Consider the following 27,390-nt stretch of genomic DNA (forward strand, 5'->3'; position numbering starts at 1 on the left):
AGCATAGTACATGTAAAACTACAGATAAGCATGCAACAACATACTTGTTTAAAAATAAATAAGTGTACATTAACGTACTGTCTGAAAAACATATCACAAACATTAATTTCATTCCTCTACATATTGGGTTAATCTGGCATGGCTTTAATTCCAGCAATATCAATCGTCACATAAAATTAATGAGTTTCTGTCAATGAAATGTCTTTGACGCATTGTGAACAATAGGTTACTGGTACATGTATTCTAGTCCATTTCTACAATCTACAGGTATTGTTTACAGTTTATGAGCATGTCCTACACAGTGACCTCCCAAACAAATATTTCGGAATGAGACACTGAAAACAAGAGTTTGGAATCCTGGGAAAATCGGAGAACATCAATCGTATCACAGTGACCAATGAAATCCTGGAAGCTGCCTTCATAGTAATCTATCAACTTAACCAAGCGTTCTGAAACCAAACACATAAATTGTCAATCATATTTATTCACAGTTATAATTTTAATATTTTTACATTTATAACAATGTTTGCAATTCACCATTATTCAAAAACATATACTGGTATTTGTGCAAGAAAACACACATGTACCAGCAAAGTTTCACTATTTTTTCAGATCCAGAAGCTATTTAAAGTATCTGATATTCATGACACAGGCATTATTGGTACTGAACCAATAAATACCAGTAAATGTATTTAAAAGTAAAATTATGCTATGCTATTACATAGTTTTACCACTTACCATTGACTCCGACTGCTATCAATGGGGTTCCTTCTGATACATCCAGGCAGTTAGACCAGTGGGTTAGAGGAGCTGTTCTTATAACCTGTAAGATACAAAGTATTGCTAAACACTGGCTTGGTATACTTGAAACAGGTTCATATGCATTTACATTAACATACATGTACAAGTATAGCATTCAAACTTTAATAAGTCACTTCACCAGAAACTATGTACCTTTCTTTGTGACAAACTGTAAAACTGGATACATTTCTGCATTCCATAACCAACATACACTAATACATCATCTTCTTCTGTTGAGAATTTGGCCAAAGATGGAGGCAGCTTCTCACAAGATTTCTACATGATGCAAAATTGGAACATAAAATACATGTTTTGAAAATGCGATCACATGTTGAATCTTTTTTATCATTTTTTTACCTTGTCTTTATTTGACACCACTGAACCATCAGGCAGGAAAGCAGGGGCAGGGAAGGTTAACCAATCAACAAGCTCGCAGAAATCTTTCGTCCAATCAGCTGACCAAACACTGACACGCCTATCAGCACTGGTAGCCAACCACAGATAGGGTGCCGATACTGGAGAATCTATTTCCTACAAACATAATGCATTGTAATCCTTTATTTGGCCAATCCTTGTAAAATTCTCAATGTTTTTGTACAAGATAAATGTACATGTAATTTACAGATCATACAACATAGAGTATCAGGATTTTTGTCTACAAAATACAGGTACCTGGTTTACAAGAATGAATGTACTTTTGGACTGACCTGCCTAGTGGTGACATCTATGTTAGTAATGGGGGCCCCCTTGTGGTCACTGATGACTCGTACTGTCATTCCTGTGGTAGGGCTACTAACAGCAATAAGCCCATCACTTCCCCCAGATATTATCATTCTTCCTGTAAATGAAGAATATCTTGAATGAAAATACAGTTATCAACATCAATATCAAGATATCAAAACCATCTTTTTCAATCCAGTTAAAATTAGATCCTTTGATCTGCTCACATATGATCACTATACATGAGCATAGGCGCCAGTACTAAAATAACTTACTGAGAATAATCTTTAAATAAAAAGAAATATTGTTATTGTCAAACGCATCCGAGATCCTCTTCGTACAAGAGCAGATAAAGGAACTATAATAATTTTTAATTAGATTGCAGCTGATGGCTTTCTATTTAAATTTACACATGCATATATAATGCTTTAGCATATCTATCTTTTGTTTATATTCTATCCTCTGAGCAAATTATAGAGATATATTTCCTCTCAATGTGTCTACATTGATATTGGTTGACTAACCATCTGAGGAAAAACTTATGGCAGTGACTGATACTGCGTGAGGATGCATCTTGAGAACCATTTCCTCCTTGTTGATATCAAACATCCTGACAGTCCCATCCCCATACCCTGCCACAACAAATGGCAAGTTCACCATGCTCTTCTCCTTCATATCATCAGCAGCCGGAAGCTCACCGGGAGCAAAAGCCAGACAAGTGCATTTCTGTATAACAAAACACATATTCAGCAAACAACAGAATAAAGATGGGAGAGTGGTGTTTTAGGGCATCAAGTTTAACTTGTCTTTAAACAAAGAGTTTAAGTCTACCTGATCTAAGACCTGGAATTGCAAGGCCTGTTCTCTGCTGGCAACAGTCCATAGTCTAAGTGTTCCATCATCAGAACAGGTGGCCATGTGTTCACTGCCAAAGCTAGACAGGCTGTTTATCTGAATGTAAAAAAAAATTGCAAGTATTACAGTTGAAATGCCACATGTGTCTGATAATTGAGCTGGAAAATCAAACCATAAAGCATTTATAACATACCTTTTGTACATGACTAGATATTAGGCGAATACTCTCTCGCTCTGGCCAGTTAATGTACCATAAAGTTCCAGAACTTGTTCCCACAATCCCCTGAAAAGTAAAATTACATGTATAAAATACAAAACTACATGTAATTTTTAATAAAACAAGGACAAATCCTCTTTATTTCAACAGTTCCTATACGATGGTCTTCTGTTGAGTTACTAACCATATCCAAAGCCTCATCAAAAGCTGCTGCAACTACAGATCCTTCTAGGTTCATCTCATCCTCCATTGTAAGACCACCACAAGGCATGCTGGGACTGTCTCCGGACCTCATATCTCTGACCCCAGTCAGTGACCACATCCGCAGATTCTTACCCACGCTACCTGTCAACAGGCGGCCATTTCTACAGATAACAGTATCTGCAAGAAAGAAAGACATATAAAATGAAAATCACTAAAATATTACAAATATTTAAAATACAGTCATGTAATTTGCTGGAGATTACCGGTACACAACAAAGAATCTTGAGACTTATTTTCTTGCAGTAAAGTTTTATTTTTTTACAATATCTGTATGAATCAAAGTCCCATGGAAGAAACAATTAAACATATAAAAGATACATACCAATCTCTGAGTTGTCTGCCTCCCAGTGCATGAAGCATGTGTTGTGCCTCGTGTCCCAGGCAGAAACTTTCCCATTGTTTGTGGCAATGTATAGAGTACTGTCTCCTGAGAAGTCCAAGGAGGTAAACTCCACAACATCAGAGCTCTAAAAGCAATGTGAATAAAAATAAATAATGGAACAACTGTTTCTGCCTAACAGCCAAATACATTTATGAAAGAGGCAAACTTGAGTAATCCACCATATCCTTGACTACAGGTTGCACACCTTGTACTCCTAGATAATGTCAATAATGCTGACTCACTTTGTGTATATATACAAGGAATTGCATATAAACGTATTATGTTGACATATCAAATAAGGTAACACAAATAATTTGTTTTAAAGGAATCAAATGAGATTCACTTACTCCATGTTTTTGTAACAGTTCCTCTGGTACTTCAGCCTCATGAACATTCAGACAAGCATTATTTTTAGTTTCGTCTAACAGCCAGAAGAGCACAGATCCATCCTGCCCTACAGACACAAATTCATTGACAGAAAATGGATCCCATTTCAAGTCATGAATGGCTGAGGTTGTCTTGGATGTGGTCAGGATTTCATAATTCCGTGTGCTCCATACAACAATGGTGCAATCCTGGTAGTCACCTAGAACAAAAATCGGGATGAATTTGACATGAAAAGATAAGTCATCCCAAACATTTCCTTATTCTGCAATCAATTTACAAAACATTGTAAATATAAATACCCTTCTCTAAATTTCTTCTTTTCTCTGCTTGTCTTTTTGTCTCATTGTATAACACTTTTCTCTTGCATTTTGGAGCTACGTGTACATGTATGTATAAAAAAATAATGGAGAATTTAAGAGAACTTACCAACAGAGATAAGGAATCTATCATCCCTGGAGAAATCAAGGCATACAATGTTATGTTCATGGTGACTGAGGACCTTCTTACACACTTGTTGTTGTAGGTCCCAGATACAGATCTGACTCGGGGAGATTCCAAACGACCCACTGGCTGAGGCCAAAGCCTGAAAAGTTAAAAAAAAATTAAGGTGAATCATTTTATTGTACTGGTAAATTCTGCCACAAATTAAAACATCTGATAAATAATAATAAAGTTCATGTCATCCTCCGTTCGTCAAGCATGGAGGTCAACAGTCTTTCAGCCTCCAACACATTCACAGTGCACACGGTATTTATTGTACATGTACAATGTTCGTTTGTAAGTACATATAACATTATATATGTATAGCAAGTATTTTTTTTACGTACCTGACTATCATTCTGAATTGCTATTGTTGATATTTCCTCTGTGTGACCTGTACAATTAAAATTTAGATAATTGCGATTAATTTATTTGCTGAACAGTGATATTTTGATAAAGGTTTAATAGCAGATCATATCATAAATCATGCTTAAATTAATGTATTTGACAGGATATATTGTAAAACATGTAGTTGTAAATCTAAATGGATTTTCGTTTAGAATACATGAACATCTACATCTAAAAGACGGAACAACCTTCCGTGTAAATGTATTTATTTAGCGTTTTATAATGAGTTTGAAGTGGAGAAGTCATATTCCTTACCCATTAAGAAGTTTTGTTTCCCTGAGCCAAGGTCCTCCATAATAATCACAGCACCACAAGTGTAGATAAAGAGAGCTGGAATATCAAATTTATAACTGTAGAATTATTAGAATTTGCAGTGGCTAAACTCTCATGAATTACATGTACATTGGTACCTGTCACCCACAACTAAGCATCCCAAAAAATCAAGAAACATAAATGTACTGGCTCCATTTTAATTTACACAAATAAATCCACTAAATAACATCCCGCACAAACCTTTGAAAAATTGACAACCGTTGAAAACTGGTCCTCACAATTTACACAATTGCAAAAAACTGAATTAGCAATGGCTAATTAGATTGAATTTTTTCACAAATATTGGTCTGAATGACTTAATTTTAAAATTTTGGGACTATTTTACTGTACCTGAGTCTGGATGCCAGACCATGTTCCCTCGGCCATTGCCATTATAACCAATGACAGACTTCAACTTCACTCCAGCCTGATTAGGTGGGGCTGTATATCGCCTCTAAAACACGACAAGAAGAAATACATGAAGTGACACTGTAAGTGTCATATCATCCATTTAAATGTAAACATACATTAGATATAAATGCTACATATATAATGCAGATATGAAACTCTTCACTTATACACCAATTGAGAGTTCCTTAACAACGTTAAAGAGCTTTTCTACATGTAATGAATGAAAACCAATTGTAAATATGGTTTTATACCAGGTAATACAACAAATACATCTTGCTTACTTGAGCCAGTCCATATTCCTTCTCTCTGGCAATGAAGTGTTTAGCACACAATGGTTTAACTGGTTCCCCTGTTGGAGATGCTGTGCTGGGTCTCTTCCCAAAAGCTTTTTTAGTTCTGCTTTTAACTGGAGTGTTTTGTCGACTATTTTCAGCTGATCTTAACTTTTGGTAAGAATCTGATAAGTTCTGTGGCAAGTTTTTAGGTAATACTTCAACCTAACATGAATATGAAAATACATGTATAGAAACGACATCCGTAAACTGCTACTGCTCAACATCAACACACACATGTTTGAAAAGAATTCCATCATTAGATGTAATGACTGCAATTATTATGAATCAATGGCATGAATGCCAAACTTACAGAATCACATTCACTGGTTTGATCTGTCATAATATTTCTCTCAGCTGTCCTATCCACAAGCACAGAACTGCTTATGGTATCTAAACAGAAAAGAAATCAGTGCTTGTATAAGTTGGTTATATAGAAATTTTCAGCAGAATATGGTGGAGTCTTCTTTATATCTGTATGTAAATTCATGTGCCAAAGGAAATTGTCATTCAGCATCATTAAAAATCTAAAGTCCCTGACACTGTTACTGGTAAAGAACTGAAAATCTGGTATGCTACATATTGTAAATACATGTAAAACACCAACCTTCATAGACCTTGTGTATTGAACTCAAGTCTGCAACGCGACCCGGGGATGACCTCCTGGAATCAATGGAGCGACCCGGTGACCCAGCATTCATTGGGCGCATGGGTCTAGGTGGTGTTCGACGAGGCATCTCCAGGTACGCATCAGCCAGACTCCGGCTTAGATCTTGCAGGCTGTCTCCAACTCTCTCTGTTGTTAAAAGGTATTAAAAAGGTGAATATTGATTCTGCAGGAACATGAACATGAAATCATCAAGTCTAAGTCTAAGGAGGGGTTCATTTTACCTGGTTTGGGGTAAGCTGGAAAACTTGTCTCCCTTACTTGTCTTCCTCTGAAAAAGTCAATAAATTAAAGCTGTATTTTCTGTGTAAGAGAGAAAATCAGTGGTAAATAATATAAGAATCATTATTGCAATGCACATAGTTATTACTGTTAAAATTTTATATAAGTTTAAGTGTCTTTGATGATATTAAGAATAAATTTTTTACTGTCTTAAAAAGTAAAATGCATTAAACAATAAGAAAATGATCTGTTGCTTACTCATTGGGAGGTGAGGGAGGCCTAAATGCCATGAAATCCCACAGATAAATAGCTTCTCCTACACTTAAGACATTCTTCCCATCAGGAGTCCAGATCACTTTACTCACATTTTCAGAATGTCCAATAAAAACCTGCATATAGACAAAAAAAGTCCTTACTTAGTTGTTAAGTACATACAGTGAATCACGCTTTTAACAAAGTGCTGGAGATAGGGGACTTTGCTTCGTTATCAGAGTAATTTGTTATATTAGTCAAGTATACAACAAGTAATAAAGTCACAGGATGAAAATCACTTTGCTGTAGGCATCAATCCATTACAAGCGTGTTTGCTATAACCATTTTTTACTGTATTATCAATTATTTACTAATGAAAACTAGGGAATTTTGACATTTTGTTCACAAAGGTTAAGTACATGCATTTTATACATTAATTAACACTTTTCTGTGTGACTCTTTTTATTCCTTTGAAATATTCAGACTTGGATATAATTTCACCTGAAAGTTGATGTCCAATTTCATGTTGTAGTCCCAGACTTTGATCACTTTGTCCCCACAAGTGACCAGGTGGCGCCCTGACTCTGAGACTGCCAGACAACTACACCCACTGCGATGAATGTTTCCAATCTACAGGCAAATAACATAAGCTCATTGTTCATGTACAGGAAGTACACAACACAAAAAAACAACTAGTGGGTATTGTTTTTTTACAAAAAAAACACATGTCTCCCCTTCTCCCCAAGGATTGTTATATGGGGCAAATTTAACAATTGAAAAAGAATGATGTCAACTATATGTTACCCAGACCCAGACAAAATTTTATTATCTTTTTCTTAATTTGACCTTGAGTAAAACATGGTCAAGGTCATATATAAATCAATAGTACACCTAAGTGTATTATTATTGTTCTTTGTTTAAAGTTTGAAGTCCTTCTGTCAAAGTATATTCAGGAGTTGAACAATGAAGTTTTTTTCTAATTTGACCTTGAAATAAAATTTTTAGGTCAAGGTCAAAATTTTTGGTAAGGTTCAACTAGATTATATACCAACTATCCATGATACAAGGTAAAAGTCTGTATGTTAAAGGAGTCTTGTGTTATGGTCCGGACAATATTTTTTGTGAAAAGCCAGACCTTTAAAAGCAAAATAGGTCAAGATCAAAACTTTTGGTGAGGTGCACTCCTACCTATGTTCCAAGTTTGAAGTCTTAATGTCAAAGGGTATTAAAGTTATGACCCAGACAAAATTTTATTTTTTTCTTAATTTGACCTTGAGTAAAACAAGGTCAAGGTCAAATATATTTTTCAATAGTACACCTAAGTGTATTATTATTGTTCTTTGTATAAAGTTTGAAGTCCTTCTGTCAAATATATTCAGGAGTTGAACAATGAAGATTTTTCTAATATGACCTTGAAATAAAAATTCTAGGTCAAGGTCAAAAATGTTGGTAAGGTTCAACTAGGTTATATACCATCTATCTATGATACAAGTTAAAAGTCTGTATGTTAAAGGAGTCTTGTGTTATGGTCCAGACAATATTTTTAATTAAAAGCTTGACCTTGAAGAGCAAAATAAGTCAAGGTCAAAAAATTTGGTGGTGTGCACTCCTTCCCAATACCATCTACCTATGTTCCAAGTTTGAAGTCTTAATGTCAAAGGGTATTAAAGTTATGACCCAGACAAAATTTTATTATTTTTTTCTTAATTTGACCTTGAGTAAAACAAGGTCAAGGTCAAATATTATTCAATAGTACACCTAAGTGTATTATTAGTGTTCTTTGTTTAAAGTTTGAAGTCCTTCTGTCAAAGTATATTCAGAAGTTGAACAATGAAGTTTTTTCTAATATGACCTTGAAATACAAATTCTAGGTCAAGGTCAAAAATGTTGGTAAGGTTCAACTAGGTTATATACCATCTATCTATGATACAAGTTAAAAGTCTGTATGTTAAAGGAGTCTTGTGTTATGGTCCGAACAATATTTTTTATGAAAAGCTTGACCTTGAAGAACAAAATAGGTCAAGGTCAAAACTTTCGGTGGCGTGCACTCCTTCTCAATACCATCTACCTATGTTCCAAGTTTGAACTCTTAATGTCAAAGGGTATTTAAGTTACGGCCTGGACAAATTTGGATGAAGAAGAAGAAGAAGAAGAAGAATAAGAATAAGAAAGTCGACAAAAACAATATGTCTCCCCTTTGAAAGGGGAGACATAATGAGAAATTTGAGGCAAAATACCAAAATACTTTGTACATTTGGTCACTAAATTAAGTACCTCTGAGAGAAGTCTTCCAGATTTGGCATCAAACTTCAGGAGTTTGTTGTTGATGGTTGTCACCAGGAGGTGACCCAGACTTTGAGGTGCAAAGTAGACTCGCTCAGCTGAGTCCAAGTTACCAGACTTGGAATCACAGGCACTGCTACTGGAAATATCTATTCGCAGAACCTAACACAAACAGAAATGCTTATTTAGTACAAGAAATTTTTAAAATTTGATACTAGGTAAAAGTTTGTAAATCATAAAAGTCTGACTCTGGTAGAGAGAAAAATCCAGCATTACATTAAAACTGCTTACTAAAGTTCATGTTTTGGAGAGTTTTGGGTACACTACTTAAAGATTTTCTGTATGTTTGAATTTGAACAGAAAAATCCAACTAACCTCACTTAAAGATTTGGCATCTACCACACAGACTGTAAACTCAGAGGGTCCAATGAAAGCCACCCTCCTGCCATCAGGACTAACAGCAATGGCCTCTGGTCCCAGTCGGTCTGTCCTGACCACAGTGTTAGCCAGAAGTCTCAGTAAGGTGTAGCGGTCTGACTCAGCATCATACAGTGACAGGGAGCCCAGGGAGCACGCACTGTACAGGTAGTCCCCCACCGGGGAGAATGCCAAGCCAATTATCTTACCGCGGTGCTGTCTGTAACACAAACATCATTAAGTTTTAAAAAGATAGGAGAATAGTGAACAATTTTGCTCAAAACAGTACAATTTTACAAAGCTTAGGTATGTGTACTTCAAACCAGTGGTTTTCTTTTTGTTTTCAAAAACTTAATTCATTAACCTCAATAGTGACACCATTAAAATGGTGGTACCTGTACATTTTAATGTACATTTGTTGGAAAGAGTAATTTTTACAAATTAACGATAGAATTTGGCATACTTGTGTTCAGCCAGCATGCTGGTTGTCTGGACATTGAATACACGTACAACTCCACTCTCAAACCCACAGGCAAATATCTGTCTGGACGGGTGGTAAGATATAGCACAGGGGCATTCATTGGGGGCACTGAAATCATACAGCTGAAAAAGAAAGCAAGAAATGACTCAGAGTTTCTAGAGTACTATGATCCTGACTCATGAATTCGGTACACATGTTGGTCCAAATCAAAATACAGTATTGTAGGATACCGTAATAATAAGGGTCAATAATAAAGAATATGATAAAATTTTAGAATGAATTCAAGGGCTATTCACCATATTGGAGCATAAACAGGGTGTAGGAAATGTATAAACTGAAAGGGTTTTAAGAAAAGAAGTTACTAGTATGTGGACAAACCATATTATTCCGCATAAAATACCTTTTCCCAGTAGCTCAAACTGTGTTACTGCGGTATATTTTAAATATAAATGTAAAATTTAAAATTTAGCTGTAGATGTGTCTTAACCTGTTGCAGAGTTTCTGAGTCCCAAACTCTAATGGTGAAGTCACTGGACACTGTAGCCATGTGTTTCCTGTAGGGGTCCACTGCTACACCAGAAATTCTTCCTGTGTGGGACCTCATAACAGTGGTGTATCCACGGGTAGAGATGTCAAGTATTCCCAGATTACCCTGTCAGAGGCATCAGAAGGGGGTGAGAAAGACAACAATAAGTGACAGTGTACACCATGAAGGTATTTACTCAAATTCTATCAATAATTAATTTCCAGAATAAAAACCAACTCACTGTTGATGTTCCTGCCAGGATTTTCATTCCATCCGCAGAGAAGTCTACTGCTGTTACAGGCCCCTCATGTTCTGAAAATTAGGTCAGGTCATAAGATGTTTATATACTATTGGTTTCGTACAAATCACATCCAAATTACATTTGATGGGAAACATTGCCTACCAGCTTCAAGATACACATGCTCAAAATCCAGTGGCCACAGTCTCAAATACCCATCATCTGACCCCATGACACAGAAGGTCTCGTTCACACTCATGCAGTTTATTGCAAGCCCTGTGCCTGGTACAACAAAAAGAAAAGTTAATTTACAGTTACATGGTACATTTATCTGCAGATGTTACACAATCTTCAAGTTAGTACAAATATCGGACACACTGGACCTGACCTTTCTGTTTGTCTTTCCCTGCCTTATTTTCATTGGGTAGAAGTCTGCGGACATGTTTTATTGTGACTTTCTGAAGGTCTATTTCAAACACATGCCCTGTCTTACTACATGCATAACTGGAAGACAAGATATAAAGAATACAATATGCAGTGTTTGGGCTTTATTTATTGACTTTTACTTTATGTGTACAGAGAAAGAATTAAATATATAATGCGATTTATGCTGCAAAAAATTTTTTTAATCAAGGAAACATTCTATATTGTAGCGTTCTTAATGTTCAAAGTTAGATACTTTCAGTCTCAACGTGGTAGTTAGTAGTTACCCATTTTCAAGATTTTCAAGGAACTTCATTACTGAAATAGAGACAAAGAGATAACATATAAATGCAAGTTACTCACACAATCCTTTCTGCTGGATCTTTGTCTGCATGATATCCAGCTTCAAAACAGACGTCTGTAAACTCCATCAGATGATACTCTCCTAAATTGACAGGAGCTGACCTCAACTGACCTTCTTTGACCCTCCACAACCTCACATTATCACGCCCACAGGACACCATTCTTTCATATAACAATAAAAGTTAATCAACCGTATTTTAGCATAATTAATAACAAGGCTTTAACGAATGCAAGTTCATCTAATCTCAAAGTTTAAAATGCATAGAAAGAATTTAGTTTTGTTTACCTTGTATCATCAAATGATGCTATCTTTATCTTTGAAATGTCGACATCGGAGTGTGCTTTTGCCATGACACTGACCTCTCTGTTCTTCATTACTTTTGAAGTGTTCCATATCACAACCATCTACAGTGAATAAATTATAGATTTATTAGTAAGTAAAATATTAACAAGAAACAAAAACTTAACATCGTCAAACATAGAGAATCTGTAGCCTTACATTTTTCCCATGGCTGTCCTTTCCCACTCCACACAGAGTACTTCCTCTATGAGAAAAACTGAAAGAAAATGGCCAAGAAGAGTCAAAGACACAAAATTAATATTTCTCCAATGATAATGTGTACCACGAGACTCTTTTACTTTAGCACTCAAATCATTCTACAAATACCTCTTTTGCAGAGGTTTCATTTACCTGAGGGAATGCAGAGAATGAGCATGTGTCTTTGTCATGGCCATACATTCCCCGGTGTCAAACTTCCAGATTCTGACCACACTGAGGGGGCCAGTCTGTCCAGACGCAAGGAGAGTCCCAGCACCATTCAAACCAATACAGGACACCTACCAATGTAAGTCAAGTTAAATATCTACAGCAATATTCCTTTGACCGGTATAAAATTCCTTTGAATGAAGTGGATTAAATACAGGTTTTAAGCTTGTTAGTGCAAATAATTTTCATTTTATTTTTCTAGATAAGTATACCAGTAATTAGGTCATACTTTATCTGTGTGGCCTATGAAGAATCGTTGATGCCCATTATTCACTTTCATTGCTATCACCACAGCATGGCATGGGTACACTACAGTAGAGCCGTCTGGGGACCAAAGGGCCTGAAATGGAAATTCAAATAATGTTTTTTTTATATAACCTTTGTTTATCTTTATTTTAAGAAGTTAAAGAACCAAACATTGAAAACAAACCAAGATTAATAGTACTTTTAATACTTACATCTCTAAAAGAACATCCACCAAATCCTACAATTCTTTTCAGTCTGAGAATTGGGTCTGGTTCTAGGCTCTGAATGTTTAATATCAAGCAAAATATTATTCTGTGAACTTCTTTTACCACATTTCTTTCCAAAGAATAGAAGATTTTCCTCAAAACGACAATAATGAAAGTGATGTACATACCTTACATTCAGGATTCTTGGGTTGCAAGTATGAGCCAGTGGGCATCTTTGCTACTTGCCTCAGCTGTTTTGAATCAGAAAAAAAGTTATCTTTCTTATAATTCCTCTTCATATCATACATGGAAGTAAATTCCCCCTCCATAAAGCAATTCTGATGAAATTAGGTCAATGTTAAATCATAAACTCAAGTTTGGAAACATATAAAAAACTCTTCAGGCAGAAGATTATGAGTGTACAGTAACTTCACTCTTTTTAAACAAGTCAACTGATGATTGATTGACATGACCATCTTGCCCTACCTCCCCAGTCTTGGGATTCTCCTGGTGAATGACCACCTCTTCCTCGGGGTGAGCAAACACATGGACTTCCCCCACAGAGTCCTTTACAATGCTCATATCATCCACTCCCACAAAGGGCAGCTCTGTGGTCACTTTATGCCGCTTCACCTTCTGCAAATTATTACCCTTACATAAAAACTAGACGCAGAACATAAAATACAACAATGGTATACAAAGTTGAAGTACCTAGTAGTCATACAAGAAAATATACAACTGTACAATGTAAATGTATTTTACAGTCAGTAACAACTGATGGCTATAATGCACTTTACTTGAAAATATCACAAAGATTTTCACCACTTTTCAAAAAGATCCATAATACAACATGCTAAACTACAACACTCTGGCCACAGACCTGCTTTGGGTGTGTGATTTTGTCTATCATAGACACTCGGTCAGTAACACACTGGCTGATGTTAACAGTTCGAGGAGCCACTCTTTTAGGGTCTGCACCATTGGGTACATCTACAAAATTCAATTTCCCTGGTCATTTTCTGATACACTATTACTTTTCTAGTAAGTCAGAAACTCTCAAAATCAAAGCCCCCTCCCCCCAATCCACTCATGCAAAAATTATGTAATATTATAAATATAGTTAAATCATTAACCTTGTCTGATTTCTGGGTCATCTGGAAACTGTATTGAGTCAAAGGGTTTCTTTGTGCTGTCATTTGGAAACCTGAAAAATATTTTATTAAAAATACTTATTAGTACTTTGGACATCATTACCTGCATTATTTCCTTCTTACTCAATTACTATATATGTCTAACAAATGCTTATTGTTTTATCTCTTTTCATAAGTCGATTGCTGAAAACTCATTATTCCTTAGGCCAGCATTTTTTTATTTTTAGATTTACGAAATATTTTTCAAATTATTTGGTGAGGAGGAGGGAAAAAAAATAGAAATAAAATTGAAAAATTTGTCCGTCGAGAAAAAAAATAAAAATAAAACAATTTTTCAACAATATTTTTTTTATTTTTAAAATAAGAACACGTGTCCAGGAACTGCCATTTTTTAAAATATGTAAGTAATTTTGGTTGTTGATGATGTTCTTATCATAACATATTTTATCCATGGGCACTGAAAATTTGTGTTGATATATTGTACAAGCATGTATAAAAAAATTAAGAGAGTTTTCACTTCTTCCTTGCAGAAAAATAGGAAGAAGTTTGAGAAATCATTTATTTGATTAAATTAACAATGTTGTTCACAAATTCATTATTTAAAATATTGTTACTGAAAATAAATTGGATTAGAAGCATGTCCATAAATGTCAGTAAAAAATCAAACAAGTTTTTTTTATTTAAAAAAGACTAACTAATTTTTAAAATTTTATTTATTTATGTAATTATACCTTTAATAAAAGAAATGTTTCGTTATTTTGTTAGCTTAATGACAAATAAAATCATTCTCTTCCCTTCAGTCATAAGACTCCTGTGTTCAGTGTGTTTAGGGTTATTAGTCCAACCCTATGACCCACTTACAACCGTTATGTAAAGGATCTATTTCCAAACGGTTAAATTATGATTATTTTATAATTTATTTTGCAAAAATGTTTTTTAAAAAAGTAACATCATTTTCTTGCCAATGAGTTTTTTTTAATATACGGAATCCGAATTGTGATAGAAAAAGACTTCAACTTCTCTTTCTTGAGGAAATTCTGGCTAAGTTGCCGATCAAAAAACTTAATAGGGTCGTAAATTATAGGGTTGAACGAAAGCAAACAGGAGTAGAACCTATGGTGGTTTTTTGTGACTTCTACTGCCTGTGACTTGATCGGAAAGAACTTGGTCTTTTTAATCAATGCATGAACAACAATAATTCAGAATACACATACGTACGTGATTGCATCAACATTTATTTTTATTTTTACCAGAAAGAAAATTTCGGGTCGGAGGAAAAAATAAAAATAATAGCTAGTTCAGGTCCTTTTATTTTTATTTGAATTTTTAAAAAATAGGGTCGGCGGGTTTGTAAATCGAAATTTCAAAAAATGCTGGCCTTATTGTTTGAGCTAGCTCCTTTAATATGCTGAGAATGAATCTGATATGTACCTGATAAAGTCATACAAATCATTCCAGTTCTCTCCCCTTTGAGCTGGGAATGACATTTCTCTAGGCATAGGATTCAATCCTTTACCTAGTAAACCAGCCTTCTTTGCTTTCTCTAATGTTAGTCCTACAAATCCAAAGTAATTAGAATATAGCCCTAAATTTTTCATTTATAAAACCGTAAAATTATACATATTACCACTCTCAAGACACTTGGTTATCATTAAATTTTTTAAAGATTTACCTGGCTCATATAAATTATCACTGGTAAATATATTTTTGACCATCATGTTGGCACAAAGTCGGACACTTTTCAAGTAGGAAAACCTTCTGTTCAGATATAATGACAAGACATGGTTGAAGTCCATGCACAAAACTGTCCATCTTGTAGCCAAGGGAGCAACACCGCCATGATCTGAAGTTTTATGTTCACAAGTTTAATCAAGAGGACATATCATAGAATTAAAAGACCGTTTAAACAGAATGACAAATACTTCTATGTTCTGTAAAAAAAAAAAAAAAAAAAAAAAACACTTGCAATTGATATCTTGACAGAAAAGTTCTACAGATATTGACAGGGTAAATGTAACATAGTAATTACCTTTACTTCCAACAGCTGCTAGTGAATGAACAGAACTTTTTGGTGTATTGCAAAGAAAAGGAAACTGCAGCCAAGTGGATGTGGATTTGAACTCTTTAAATAAGTTTGAGAATGATATTCTCACAACTAGGTTGTCTTGTGTAGCAACATCAATGTGCACCACAAAGTACTTTGTAGGAATGGGTTTGAAAAGAATGTATATGTATTTCCCTGTTAGACCCAAGGACTGGGATTGCAACTTTGGCAGTTGTATGTAATTTCCAGCAGGGATGGAGCCAGTTATTTTGTGGACAGTGCATTTGATGGCTTTGTCCTGAAATACATATATAAGAAATTCTTGAATGAGAATAAGGTGAAAACTGCACGTCTAAAATAAAATGATGTGTTAAATGTAAGCAATATTGACAAACTTTTAGAGAATTGAATGATAACAAATATGCTGGGGTTGGAATTACAAAATTTGGTTGGGTTCGTTTTGTCATATTGATTGAAATATTACTCAGAGTATCTTTAAAAAAAGTTCATAGTACATGTACATGTATTAACTAATTTAATTTGTAAGTATAATACATGTAACAATTCATAAATGTATCGTACCATAATAGCATTGACTTCTCCTTCTTTTGTTGCTTTTTTCCATGATGCTACGTCTAGATGCTTAAACACGTTAACATATGGATGCTGCCAAACTATATTTTTAAAAAGTATTAGAAATACATTTAGTGTCAAACTTTTTTTCTGCATATTAAATATTCAATAGGCTGAATAAAGATCCACCAATCTTTTGATTAAGCTAAATAGCTCTAAATAGCAAATAACCTTGCATAAAATGATAATAAACATAATTTCATATATATGCCAGTGAAAAAATATCACTAAATAATTAATTAATTAATAAAAACAATGAAGTACTGTAAAACAATTTTTGGGTGCCTAAGTATACAAGTTTTGAGTTGCATGTATAGATATATATAAACCATATAGTCGGGCATATACTAATGATACACAATACACCATGCAATGATGCATGCATTTATAGCCCCCCCCCCCCCCCCCGGTCTTGCCTTTGCCGTGTTAAAAATGTAAAAGCAAAAGAAAAATAGACATACAATAACTCAATAAATATGTTTTATTTATGTTTGCCCATTTAAAAACTTGTAATGGAATCCATTAGTTATATCTTGAAAGAATTAACATGCAAAGCTTAAAGCTGAGACAAGTTTTATCACGCTTCAAGTTCTACAGTATTTTGCTTCGACAAATGTTTAACATTAAAAATAACAAACTTACGTTGTGACATCTCTAACGTAAATGACAATTAGGTACTAAAATAATTTTCATTCATCAAAATCGACGGTATAATTTGTAAAAGAGCTCCATTTGTTAATCAAAAGTTGAAATTCGTTTCCTTTACCGCCATGTTGTAAACAAACTGCGCGCGCAGACCTACTTTCAAACAATTTGATCAAGAGTATTTCGTATAAAAACCCTGCATCATTCTTCTTTCGTGACCATTATGGCATATATGATAACAGTTTTTAGGTTTTAGATAATTATGGTATAATTTGGAAATCTCAAATGTTTGGGTCTTGATCTCCATTATCATGTAATGTCTGTGGTATTAACAGCTGATTAACGTCTTGTAGAAATATAGTGTTCATTTGCAGTAGATCCAAACTTTGATATTGAATCCTTTTATATAAATACTTAAATAGATCTACTTATTGTATATTTTTAGTAAAGTTAATAAAGTTTCTTGTAAGATTTTTTCCACACGATTCATTTTTTCTTTCAAATTCACAATAAAACAGGTTATAATTACATTGATCCAAGGACGGTGAATTTCCCGCAAAGGTAATTTATCTGTTTAAAGCATATATCATTGTCTCAAGCTACAGTTCTGGGTCCGCATAACTCTGTCTTTTACTAATTAACAATTTTTAATTGCCAATGGGTCCATGACTAATGGACTCATTGGCAATTAAAAATTGTTAATTAGTAAAAGACAACTCTCTCCTACCCACCATTGCCCACGGCCAGATGGAAAAGGATTGTACATGTACATATATTGGCCGTGGTTTGCGACACATGGGCTTATAGCTTCTCTTTTGAGAAGTGGACAGGCAGAGCTAGCCTACATCCACTTGAAGGCTATTCCTGTCCACTTCTCAAAAGAGAATAAGGGATTTAGTTGTCGGATACTGCATGCAGTTCTTTAATTATTATTTGGTCCCGAACAAAAAATGAGAAAATTTGGATACTTTTTCCTAACATGAATGAAATTTTTCATCATTTTTTGTAGTGTAGATTCCTGACGAGGAAAAAGAAATCGGGAAATCTATGAAACATTATATTTTTGCATGGCCATTGCGAAATTTTAAAAAATGTTTGTAGCTATGTTATGTCCCAAACATCAAGGGAAAATTACTTGAAAACGGAAGGGGCGATCTAGATCTCCATATACTTAATCAATATTGATATGTCTCATATAACGTTACTGGCGTGCGACCAGTTCTCGCCGAGTACCATTTCTCGCCAGTACATTGTGACGTCATTTTATCAACACATAAAATTATAGACGAAAAATGACGTCACAATGTACTGGCGAGAAATGGTACTCGGCGAGAACTGGTCGCACGCCAGTATAGGCTATAATCATTTTTAATCCGCATAAATACAATTCGTTGTTTTGTTGATTTAATGTTAGAAAGAATTTGTTTCCAATGGAAATAAAGACGTAAATAACATAATAATGTTATTTTTGTCTCTATTGGAAATTATCTATGTCGTTCACAGTCGAGGTTCTCAGTATCCGGAAATATTATCGGTCCAGGTTTTTATATTGTACACGCCAAACGTCATTTTGTCATTTTGGTAGTGGACCATGACGAAGTTCCAATGTTATATGATTTATGAAATGCTCAAGACAATGATTTAGATTGTTTTGCCGAAATTTTTTAGGACATGTATGAGGCAAACGAAAAACAGGAACAAATCATCGAAGCGATTGAAAACAAGGACTTGTTGACTTTGGAAAACTTAATCTGTCACGCCAAGGTGTCTCCAAATTTCTACATCAATGGGACAACTCCAATTTGTACAGCTGCAACACAAGGAAATGAAGCGGCCTTAGCTATACTTCTCCGAGGTAACTGCATTCTAAACACCCCAAATGTAAGGGATGACGTTTGGCAAAGACTGCCAATACATATTGCAGCATCAAAAGGACATCTTGCCTTTTTAAAGCTTCTCCTTGAAAATTTCGAGGATGTGAATGTTAAAGACAGTGATGGGCGAACTGCTTTGCACTGGGCAGCTATATTTGGAAACAAGGATGTGGCTGAACTTCTCTTGAAGTCTGGAGCCAATGTAAATGGAGCACAGCGGGATGGATTCACCCCTCTCTATGCTGCTACATGTTTCGGACATATTGATGTGTGCTGTACACTGTTACAATATGGGGGAGATGCCATGGTGTGTGATGATGATGGGTGGAATATACTCCACACAGCAGCCAACTATGGACACTTACCAATTTTGAAACTTATATCGCTCAAGGGACCATGTTTATCCTGTAGAACGGTTGATGGGGAGAATGCTTTGCATATTGCAGCAAGTAGCGGCCACCTTCATATTGTTAAGTACCTGGTAGAGTGTGGTATTGGACTAGATGCACAAACAAACAGAGGTCTCACTGCCCTCCACCTCAGTGTACAATTCAATAAATCATCCGTGTTTAAGTTTCTATTACAAGCAGGGGCAAATATGTACATTCTCAACAATGACATGCAAAGCATATGCTATCTAGTAGCACTTAAGATGGACTCAAACTTCATTAAAATACTGGCCGATGCAGGCTACAACTTTAGTACAGAAAGATGGATCCTCGGTAATGATTTTCCAGCGACTAACAATATGAATGAGGACATGAAGAATTACATGAGGATGAATGCAGAAATTCCACGGACTTTGCTCAAAATGTGTCAGTTGAGAACTGCTCGTTTACTCGGCTGGAATTATGAGGCTCTAGCAGACTCATTACCTCTTCCAAATTATTTGAAAAATTTGATCAAGCAAACTGGACCGTAATTATTTTTTTATTTGATGTTTTATTTATGCACTGGTTGTTATTGTTTTGTTGTAAAAAATGAATGAAAAATAATAAAAATCACACATAATTTTTTTTTTTTACTTACAAAGATCATGGAAAAGGTTATTTGATGTAATTGGTCTCATTTTTCAACAGCAAAAATTTTTAAGTAAAATTAGAAAGGTCGTAGAAAAGGCGTATCCTAAATCCTAAAGGTGTATCCTAAATCAAATGATGGATTATGAGTTACTTAACCAAGTTTGCCCATCTCTTCACAACACAACAACAGATTCAGAGCAATACATTAGAGGCACAGTGAGCTAAATTTTTGTAGGCTACAACTTCAAGAAACTTTAGTTAAGAATGGTCAGAGCAGACTGCAGTTTGAAGACAGCTAATCCCTGGCATTAATCTTTTTGTGCAAAAAAAATAAAAGAATTGGATATTGTTGAGTCCCCGCTTTTAATGGACACTAAGATGAATAGCAATACGGGAAATATTGCAGTTAAAATATGTTACCTGTTGATATGGATAGTGATTTAGTTACAGCCAATATTCAGGTGCAAATTTTGACCCTCTCCGTTGCAAATATCACAGAATCCCCCCCCCCCCCCCCCCCATTTTAACCTTTAGTTTATCCCTCTAAATTTTTTGTTGAACCCCCCTCCTCAAACAAAACAGAAAAATGTTTATGATTTGAAAGAGTAGAAGGGAAGAACACTGAAAATTCAATTTTAATTATATGTAATACAATATTTAAAATATGGAATTACAACAAATTAATTGAGTTTTAGTTTATCTTTATATACAGTGATACTAGTTTTACCATACTGACCAAACCCTGGATTATTTTTATCAATTCAAATTTAAGACATGGGCCCTTTTAAAATGGAGAAAAATCACTGTTGAACTATAATACAAGTGCATTGCACACCTAATACCCACAGGCATTGTTTTGGTTTCAGCAAGATATTGCTATTTGAAAAATAATTTATGAACTTCATTCACTGGGTGTAAAGAAATCTACTATGACCTTCACATTTGACCTTGTCACCCTTTACCAAAAGCTGTGTTTATGTGAAGCATGAACCAAAAGGGAATCAGAGGGGAGTATACATGCTCTGGACAAAGATATTTTGCATTATCATTTATGGATGACCATTGACCAAGAAATTTTTCTCAAGGTCACTGCATGCACACTCTTTGACCAAAGGCACTCTGCAAGTGAAGTGCGAGTCAGAATGGACCAAGGGAAGAAAATATTGATTCAACCAAGAATTTTTCACAATTCTGCTGTGACCTTAACCTTCAATCTAGAAACTTGGTTCAAGGCCGCTACACATCCTTTAATCTAAGGAGGCACTATGTAGGTGAAGTATGTGCCAGATTGGACTGAGAATTGAAAAGATAATTGCTCTGAACAAGTGATCTTGGACGGATGGATCGACAGACTGATCACTATATAGGTCACCTGCAGAGCATGGCCCTAAAGTAATAATATGGTTTAAAGAAGAAGTCATATTTTAATATGAAGCCAATCCTGACAAACCTACATATTCATTAAGTCAATTTGCCCTGAGACATGAATTAGGTAAAAATATTTCAACTACTGAAGGTATAAATTTTATTGATAAGACAATCCTATTATGAACATTGTATAAAATTACATAAAAAATACAAGTTTATAGCAAACATCTTATTAAAAGTTATGGTTCTAACTTGATTGGAATGTGAATAGTATAGAATGATAAAAATGTCCATTCATTCTTCTAAAACTTCAGATCCAAGTATATGTAGTTTTGGTCCAATCCAGATACATATACATGTATAATGTATATAGTCACTAAAATGTCATATATATAACATCTTGACAGTATTGGTATGTTAGAGGTGAATTTGACTTGATCCAGACTATGAAGAAGTACAATGTGTTTTATAATGGCACAGAATACAAAATGATGAAGTGTCCTAAAATATTAGGAATGTTTAGAATGAAGACTCGTCTCCTTCGTGCATATCCTCCAATCTTGTTTTAGGCATATTCCTACAAAATCAGTCAACATTACAATATACTACGGTTATAGACACACATGTTTGTTAATCTGAATAAACTAAAGACTTTTCTTCCAAAATATTATTTCAATAAAATTACACATCAGTACCTGTAGCAGGTATTTGATAATAAAATAACAATGATGAATAAAACTGTCAAAAAATAAAATAATACCCAGAAGTAACATTTTGAGGTGAGGTGACCTTGGCATTAGTCACCCTGTAACTTCAATTGCTAGGGGTATAATATAATTTCATTTCATACTAACCTATCATCTGGAGGTCTTCTTCTGTTCCTGTCTATGTCAGCATACCTATAATAATAGTGCATTCATAATATTATTAAAATTAAAATAGTCAAAGCAGATGCATTGAAATCAAATACCTTTGGATTTTATAATATGAAATAAGAACTTGAACTTGCCTATCATCAGGTGGAGGACCTCTACTTCTATCCCCAGGTGGTGGACCATCTCTGTACCTGTCATCATGGGGAGGTCCTCTTCTCTCTCTTGGGGGGCCTTCTCTGTATCTATCATCTGGAGGAGGCCTCCTGGCACCAGGATCTCTGACTCCATATGGAGGTGGTCTGCCATCTTCTCCAGGTGGCCCATATCTCCTTCTGTCATCTGGAGGACCCCTTGGTCGACCAGAGGGTCCTCTACGATCTGGATAAGGTCTCCTGCCATCTGGAGGAGGACCTCGTCTTCCATCATATGGTGGAGGTTCTCCATACCCTCTGCCTTCCATTCCTGGAGGGGGGCCTCTGCGTGGCCTACCCCCTTGGTTGTAGGACACAGGCTACCAAAACAATGTTTCAAACTTCAGATTTTGTCCATCAATATGGAAGTGGTAAAGATAAGGGTTCGTAATATTTAACTTAAAGAAACAAGTGCCTGTGCACCAATTGCAATTTTATGAACACCACATTTGTTCAGATAAAACAATTTTTTCTCAGGCCTCATCACAATTAGTCTTATTTCAAAGTAAAATATACCTGGTAGGGTTTTGCTTTTGTAGGTTTCTTCGGAGCTGTTCCAGACTTGAGTTGTTCTCTGTAAAGACGTCACGAAGATGAATATAAAACAATAAAAAGAGAACATATCTTTAATATTTAAATAAAATAATACCTTATATTCTAATTAAATCAATTAAAAACAATATCAGTTCAAACTATTTTCTGAACTAAATTCATGCAAAATATTATGTTTGGCATTCATAAATCATTTTAAAATTACAGTTAATCACTAGGGTACTTAAATCAGAAATTCTGAACTGATATTTACAACTATTTTATATGGACCAATTTAAGTGAATTGACCAATTAAATTCTTTTTGAATCATTTTTGCCAAAAAATTATGATAACTTTTTGACTCAATATATTGTCCAGAAATAATTATGTATGTACTCTCTTCTTACTTTGTAGTTTGCTCAAAAGTAAGTCTGCTTTTGTGAACCACTGCAACACCATAGTCTCCAATGGGGCGGAACTGAAATAGTAATCATAATTTGTTATAAGGGAAATTTGGTTATTAGTTATTTTATTTTTATTATATGTATAATAAAAATACTACAGTATATCTTTATACAATATACTGTATATTTCATGATAGTATCAAAGTATCGTTTAAAGCACACCCATAGGCCCTTAAAATAATTAAATAATTGTTTCATACAATATGCTCTATAAAGGCAATATTATTTATTGCAAATTCTACTATCATGTATCGTATACACATGAACATTTAGCAGTTCTTACCACAAGATCGCGTCTATATGCATTGGCTCGTCTCTTAGCTTGAACGACCAGTGCTGCTGCAAATCCGACCAGCATGAAAGCAAGGATTATGAAAAAAGGTCCCAGAAACTGGTCATCCCAGGAGATGAGGTATACATGACGAGTTCTTAGTGTAATCAACAATATTCCAACGATTGCGGAAATAAGTCCACCTAAGAAACTGGCCACTGCTATCTGTGCGTAAAACCGACCTGGTCCGAGGAAGATGCCATTTAATTCGCCCCTGATCTGAGTCTGGACAAAGTCATGATAGGCAATGACCGTATCCTTATCTATTTCTTTTTCCTTCATGACGAACTATTCCTGTTTATAACATCTTCGAAATTATTTCAACTTCACTTCCGTTAAAAACGCTACAGCTTGAGTCACACCTGGAGCATGCGCAGATACTGTTTACCTGAAGAACAGGTTATGGTAACCCATAGGGGCTAAAATTTACAACATTAATTAGATCGATCCGATCAAATTATCACTTGTTTATAGCAAGTGAATTTGCTAGTGCTACAATATTGAGTAGTAATATGTGAAGATATTCTGCTTTCCTGAACACATGTAATTTCTAACCTGTATACAGAACAAATATATCCGCATCAGCGGGTATTGAATGTATTTCTTCTGCAATTAAAGCTACATATATATTACCAAAATATCAAACCTTACAGATTTAAACAATAATATTTATTCTTATGAAATGATGCAATTTAAGGTCTGTAAAATTTTTAGAGATATATGCCATGGAACTGCATGGTTCCTCAACTTTTTGCAGTGGGGGGGGGGGGGGGGGGGGTATAAAATTTGATATTAAAATTTGATTTTCAGATGAAATGACATAATGAGGCACCCCCCATTATAAATTTGAATCACCCCTTACAAACACATGTACAGACACTGGCACACACTTTCAGTGATCGATCAAACAATAGACCTACCGTACAGCGACAGCACGGGCTGCAGGACTTCATATTTCTCTTTTATGCAAAATACTGATAGGACACAACAGGATGAATTAACATATTTTTGCCTAGTTTATGTGATGAGAGAGAGAGAGAGAGAGAGAGAGAGAGAGAGAGAGAGAGAGAGAGAGCGTTGAAGGTAACGATCATTCAGAAAAAAATGACGCGGGTTATGCGTTTTTTATACAGTACTCGCCGTCGATTCCTTCATTTCTGCATAAATCGAAAAAGAAAAAGCACATTAAACTGAATATCGGTAAAAACATTTACAGTCCCTGAAAGAAAGGAATTTAAAAAAAAACGAATACTAAATACCGGTATCTGCTTTTCAAACTTGGTAAAGGTGTGTGTGTGTTTAGGAGGGGGGGGGGGGGTGTTAGATATTTATTTTGCATATTGGTTTGTATCGTCCCTGCATACATACACTTTGCACTATGGAATGATGTATCACTTGTTCCCTTCTCAAATATCAAAATAATCCCTATCAAAACAGTTCATTGGCGTGGGGGTCGGGTAGGACGTGATCGGAAAAGTATTTTCATATTTTCATGTGAAAATACCCACCCCCAGCAATGCTATAGGTGCCTTACTGCGCTAGTTTATTATGTTTATATGGAAAATAAGATACTTTAAAGTAGAATGCTGCACTAAAATTTATTCTATGGATCGTTTAAGGATTATTTTAGAAATATGATTTGATGTCCAAAAATGTACTGAAAAATACGAAAGCTTTCGATTTTGAAACAGATACAACATGATTAAGAAATTAGTTATCAAGTAAAAAAAAGGGACCATCTAAAGAATATCAAGGATTTAAATAACCTGGGGGAATAAGCCGAGGCATATGCCCACAAGTGACCACAACCCTATCACTTGTATGTTTCATATGACAACCACGCGTTTAGAATAATACGTGCTACGTGTATACATATATCTCCAGAGAATTTAATTTTATTATGTGCGCGCAAATAGAATAATTCCAATCTTTCGTCTCAAAGTCTATAATTTTTACCCCCTCAACAAAGTAAAATGTTTATTTTAAAAAATAAATATACTAAAGATTATTGTAACTTATTTAGCAGTTAACTAAAAAAAACTATAGAAGGATTAAGTGCGTGTTTTTAATTCATTATAACGCAATTTTTACTTTCTTTACGTCAAATGAGTTTTTCGAATACAAAATGGTTCTTTCTTCTCTCCCAGATGCCATTCAATGTCCTGTTTGGTAGAATTCTGAATGTCTTCCAATTTACGGGAAAGTAGATCCAGTGTTCTGTGACGTCACACTTTTTTGTAAAACTTTGAATTCTTTAAAAATTGTGCAAGATAGTTTTATTTATTTTATGTGAATATAATCACATGGATGTAATTAGAATTATTGGTAGGTTAAAGATAATTTTGCACTTAATTTTATACTAAATTTCCAAATTTTTATATATTTTATCTATGCAAAGGGGAAATAACTCTTTTCTGACTTTTCTCTCAGTTGTATGTCTAAATGCTATAGTTTTTCTTATTCCAACGATTAATTTTAAAATATTTTTGTAATTTTAGTTTTTTGATAAAGTTGACATTAAAATTAAACAAGAAAAACAAATTTCTGCCTACAAGATTTTACTTTTGACAGAAAAAAAAATACATTTTTCTAATGCTAAAATATGCTTTAGTTTATGTTTATCTGGCATCTCAAAAAGTGTGATGACATGTATATTTTTTCTAACAATTGATGACATTTAAGTCTATTAAATCGAAATCAGTTCGGTTTTTCTTTGCCATTTGATGATCATGTTGAAAATTGAAGAAGGAAAACTGTCTTTTTACCATAGAGTGGGTCTTGGTACCATTTTTTTGAAAATTGAAAAAGATAGACATTTACATGTTTTATCATGCAGTATACGTTCTTAAAAAAATGTTATGATGACCCACTCTATAAAAAACTATAGTCTGAACATCTGATTTTATTAGCATTTTGTTGCTCAATTAGCATATACATATTTTGATGTCTTAATATCAATTAGATTTAAAGTCAATTTTTGAAGGTTTTGGCAATACTGAATGCAAATGATTACCTATGCTTATTAAATGTAACAAAAGTAGTATTTGTAAGAAAAAAAATTGTTGGTTTTTCAAACGAACTTAATTAAGTGGGTTTATGCCTCGGCTTATTCCCCCGCGTTCTTTGTGAGTAATTTGTGAGAATGCAGTTTCCTCAAACCAAATACACTGGTGATGGAAAAGGACAATAACGAGTTGCTCGAAAGTATAAAGAAAAGTATAGTAAGCTCAGGTAAGAGCATGTCTCTAATTATTACTTTTTTGTCTGCACCGATGACATGCATTCTGTAATAAATTTATGAAATTAAGGTCCTCCGATCCTCAGCCTTAAAGTATTTTTGTTTATCACAAAAATGTGATTAATCCTTCAAACTTTATAAATGAAATAAAAGAAAATAAATATTTTGATGGTATCCACGCAATTTACGGAGTTATTGCAATTTTGGCCACGATGAATATAATGGAATAAATGACGTGTACAAGTTGAAATCAAATTAGAAAAAAAAGTTGTACCGTTGCATCGGGGAGTCGAACCCCTCCACCTCTAGGTAGTAGAACTCCCTGGTGCCACTAAGCCAAGCAGTTCGTTGAATGTCTTTGCG

At 34.6% G+C, this 27,390-nt stretch overlaps 3 protein-coding genes across 3 annotated transcripts; 1 reads left to right on the forward strand and 2 right to left on the reverse strand.

The window, feature by feature from the left end:
- Positions 1-9: 9 nt before the first annotated feature.
- LOC105338789 (WD repeat-containing protein 90) lies at positions 10-17,272 on the reverse strand. The gene is made up of 43 exons (XM_011444050.3): positions 17,130-17,272; positions 16,437-16,528; positions 15,840-16,152; positions 15,483-15,653; positions 15,242-15,365; positions 13,793-13,863; positions 13,540-13,649; positions 13,146-13,295; positions 12,848-12,910; positions 12,666-12,734; positions 12,437-12,547; positions 12,133-12,278; positions 11,941-11,998; positions 11,728-11,846; positions 11,442-11,603; positions 11,044-11,159; positions 10,821-10,937; positions 10,659-10,729; positions 10,379-10,543; positions 9,874-10,013; positions 9,369-9,630; positions 8,985-9,155; positions 7,212-7,340; positions 6,717-6,847; positions 6,461-6,507; positions 6,177-6,365; positions 5,883-5,962; positions 5,519-5,734; positions 5,178-5,280; positions 4,770-4,844; positions 4,454-4,500; positions 4,053-4,209; positions 3,587-3,825; positions 3,180-3,324; positions 2,778-2,974; positions 2,570-2,659; positions 2,353-2,472; positions 2,046-2,247; positions 1,509-1,639; positions 1,159-1,332; positions 955-1,077; positions 739-823; positions 10-449 (listed from the first exon to the last, which is right to left on the reverse strand). The coding sequence occupies exons 1-43, from the start codon at positions 17,137-17,139 to the stop codon at positions 295-297; spliced, it is 5,646 nt and encodes a 1,881-aa protein (XP_011442352.3). The 5' UTR covers positions 17,140-17,272; the 3' UTR covers positions 10-294.
- A 1,406-nt stretch (positions 17,273-18,678) lies between these two features.
- Positions 18,679-20,017, forward strand: LOC105318990 (serine/threonine-protein phosphatase 6 regulatory ankyrin repeat subunit C). Its single transcript, XM_011416330.4, has one exon. It carries the CDS (start codon positions 18,804-18,806, stop codon positions 19,926-19,928), a length of 1,125 nt encoding a protein of 374 aa, XP_011414632.3. The 5' UTR covers positions 18,679-18,803; the 3' UTR covers positions 19,929-20,017.
- Positions 20,018-21,539: 1,522 nt separating this feature from the next.
- Positions 21,540-24,162, reverse strand: LOC105338790 (uncharacterized). Its single transcript, XM_011444051.4, has 6 exons — positions 23,742-24,162; positions 23,402-23,472; positions 22,979-23,036; positions 22,406-22,782; positions 22,251-22,295; positions 21,540-21,973 (listed from the first exon to the last, which is right to left on the reverse strand). Exons 1-6 carry the CDS (start codon positions 24,069-24,071, stop codon positions 21,916-21,918), a joined length of 939 nt encoding a protein of 312 aa, XP_011442353.1. The 5' UTR covers positions 24,072-24,162; the 3' UTR covers positions 21,540-21,915.
- Positions 24,163-27,390: the final 3,228 nt, after the last annotated feature.

This window comes from Magallana gigas, chromosome 7 (assembly GCF_963853765.1).
Source record: "Magallana gigas chromosome 7, xbMagGiga1.1, whole genome shotgun sequence".
NCBI lineage: Eukaryota > Metazoa > Mollusca > Bivalvia > Ostreida > Ostreidae > Magallana > Magallana gigas.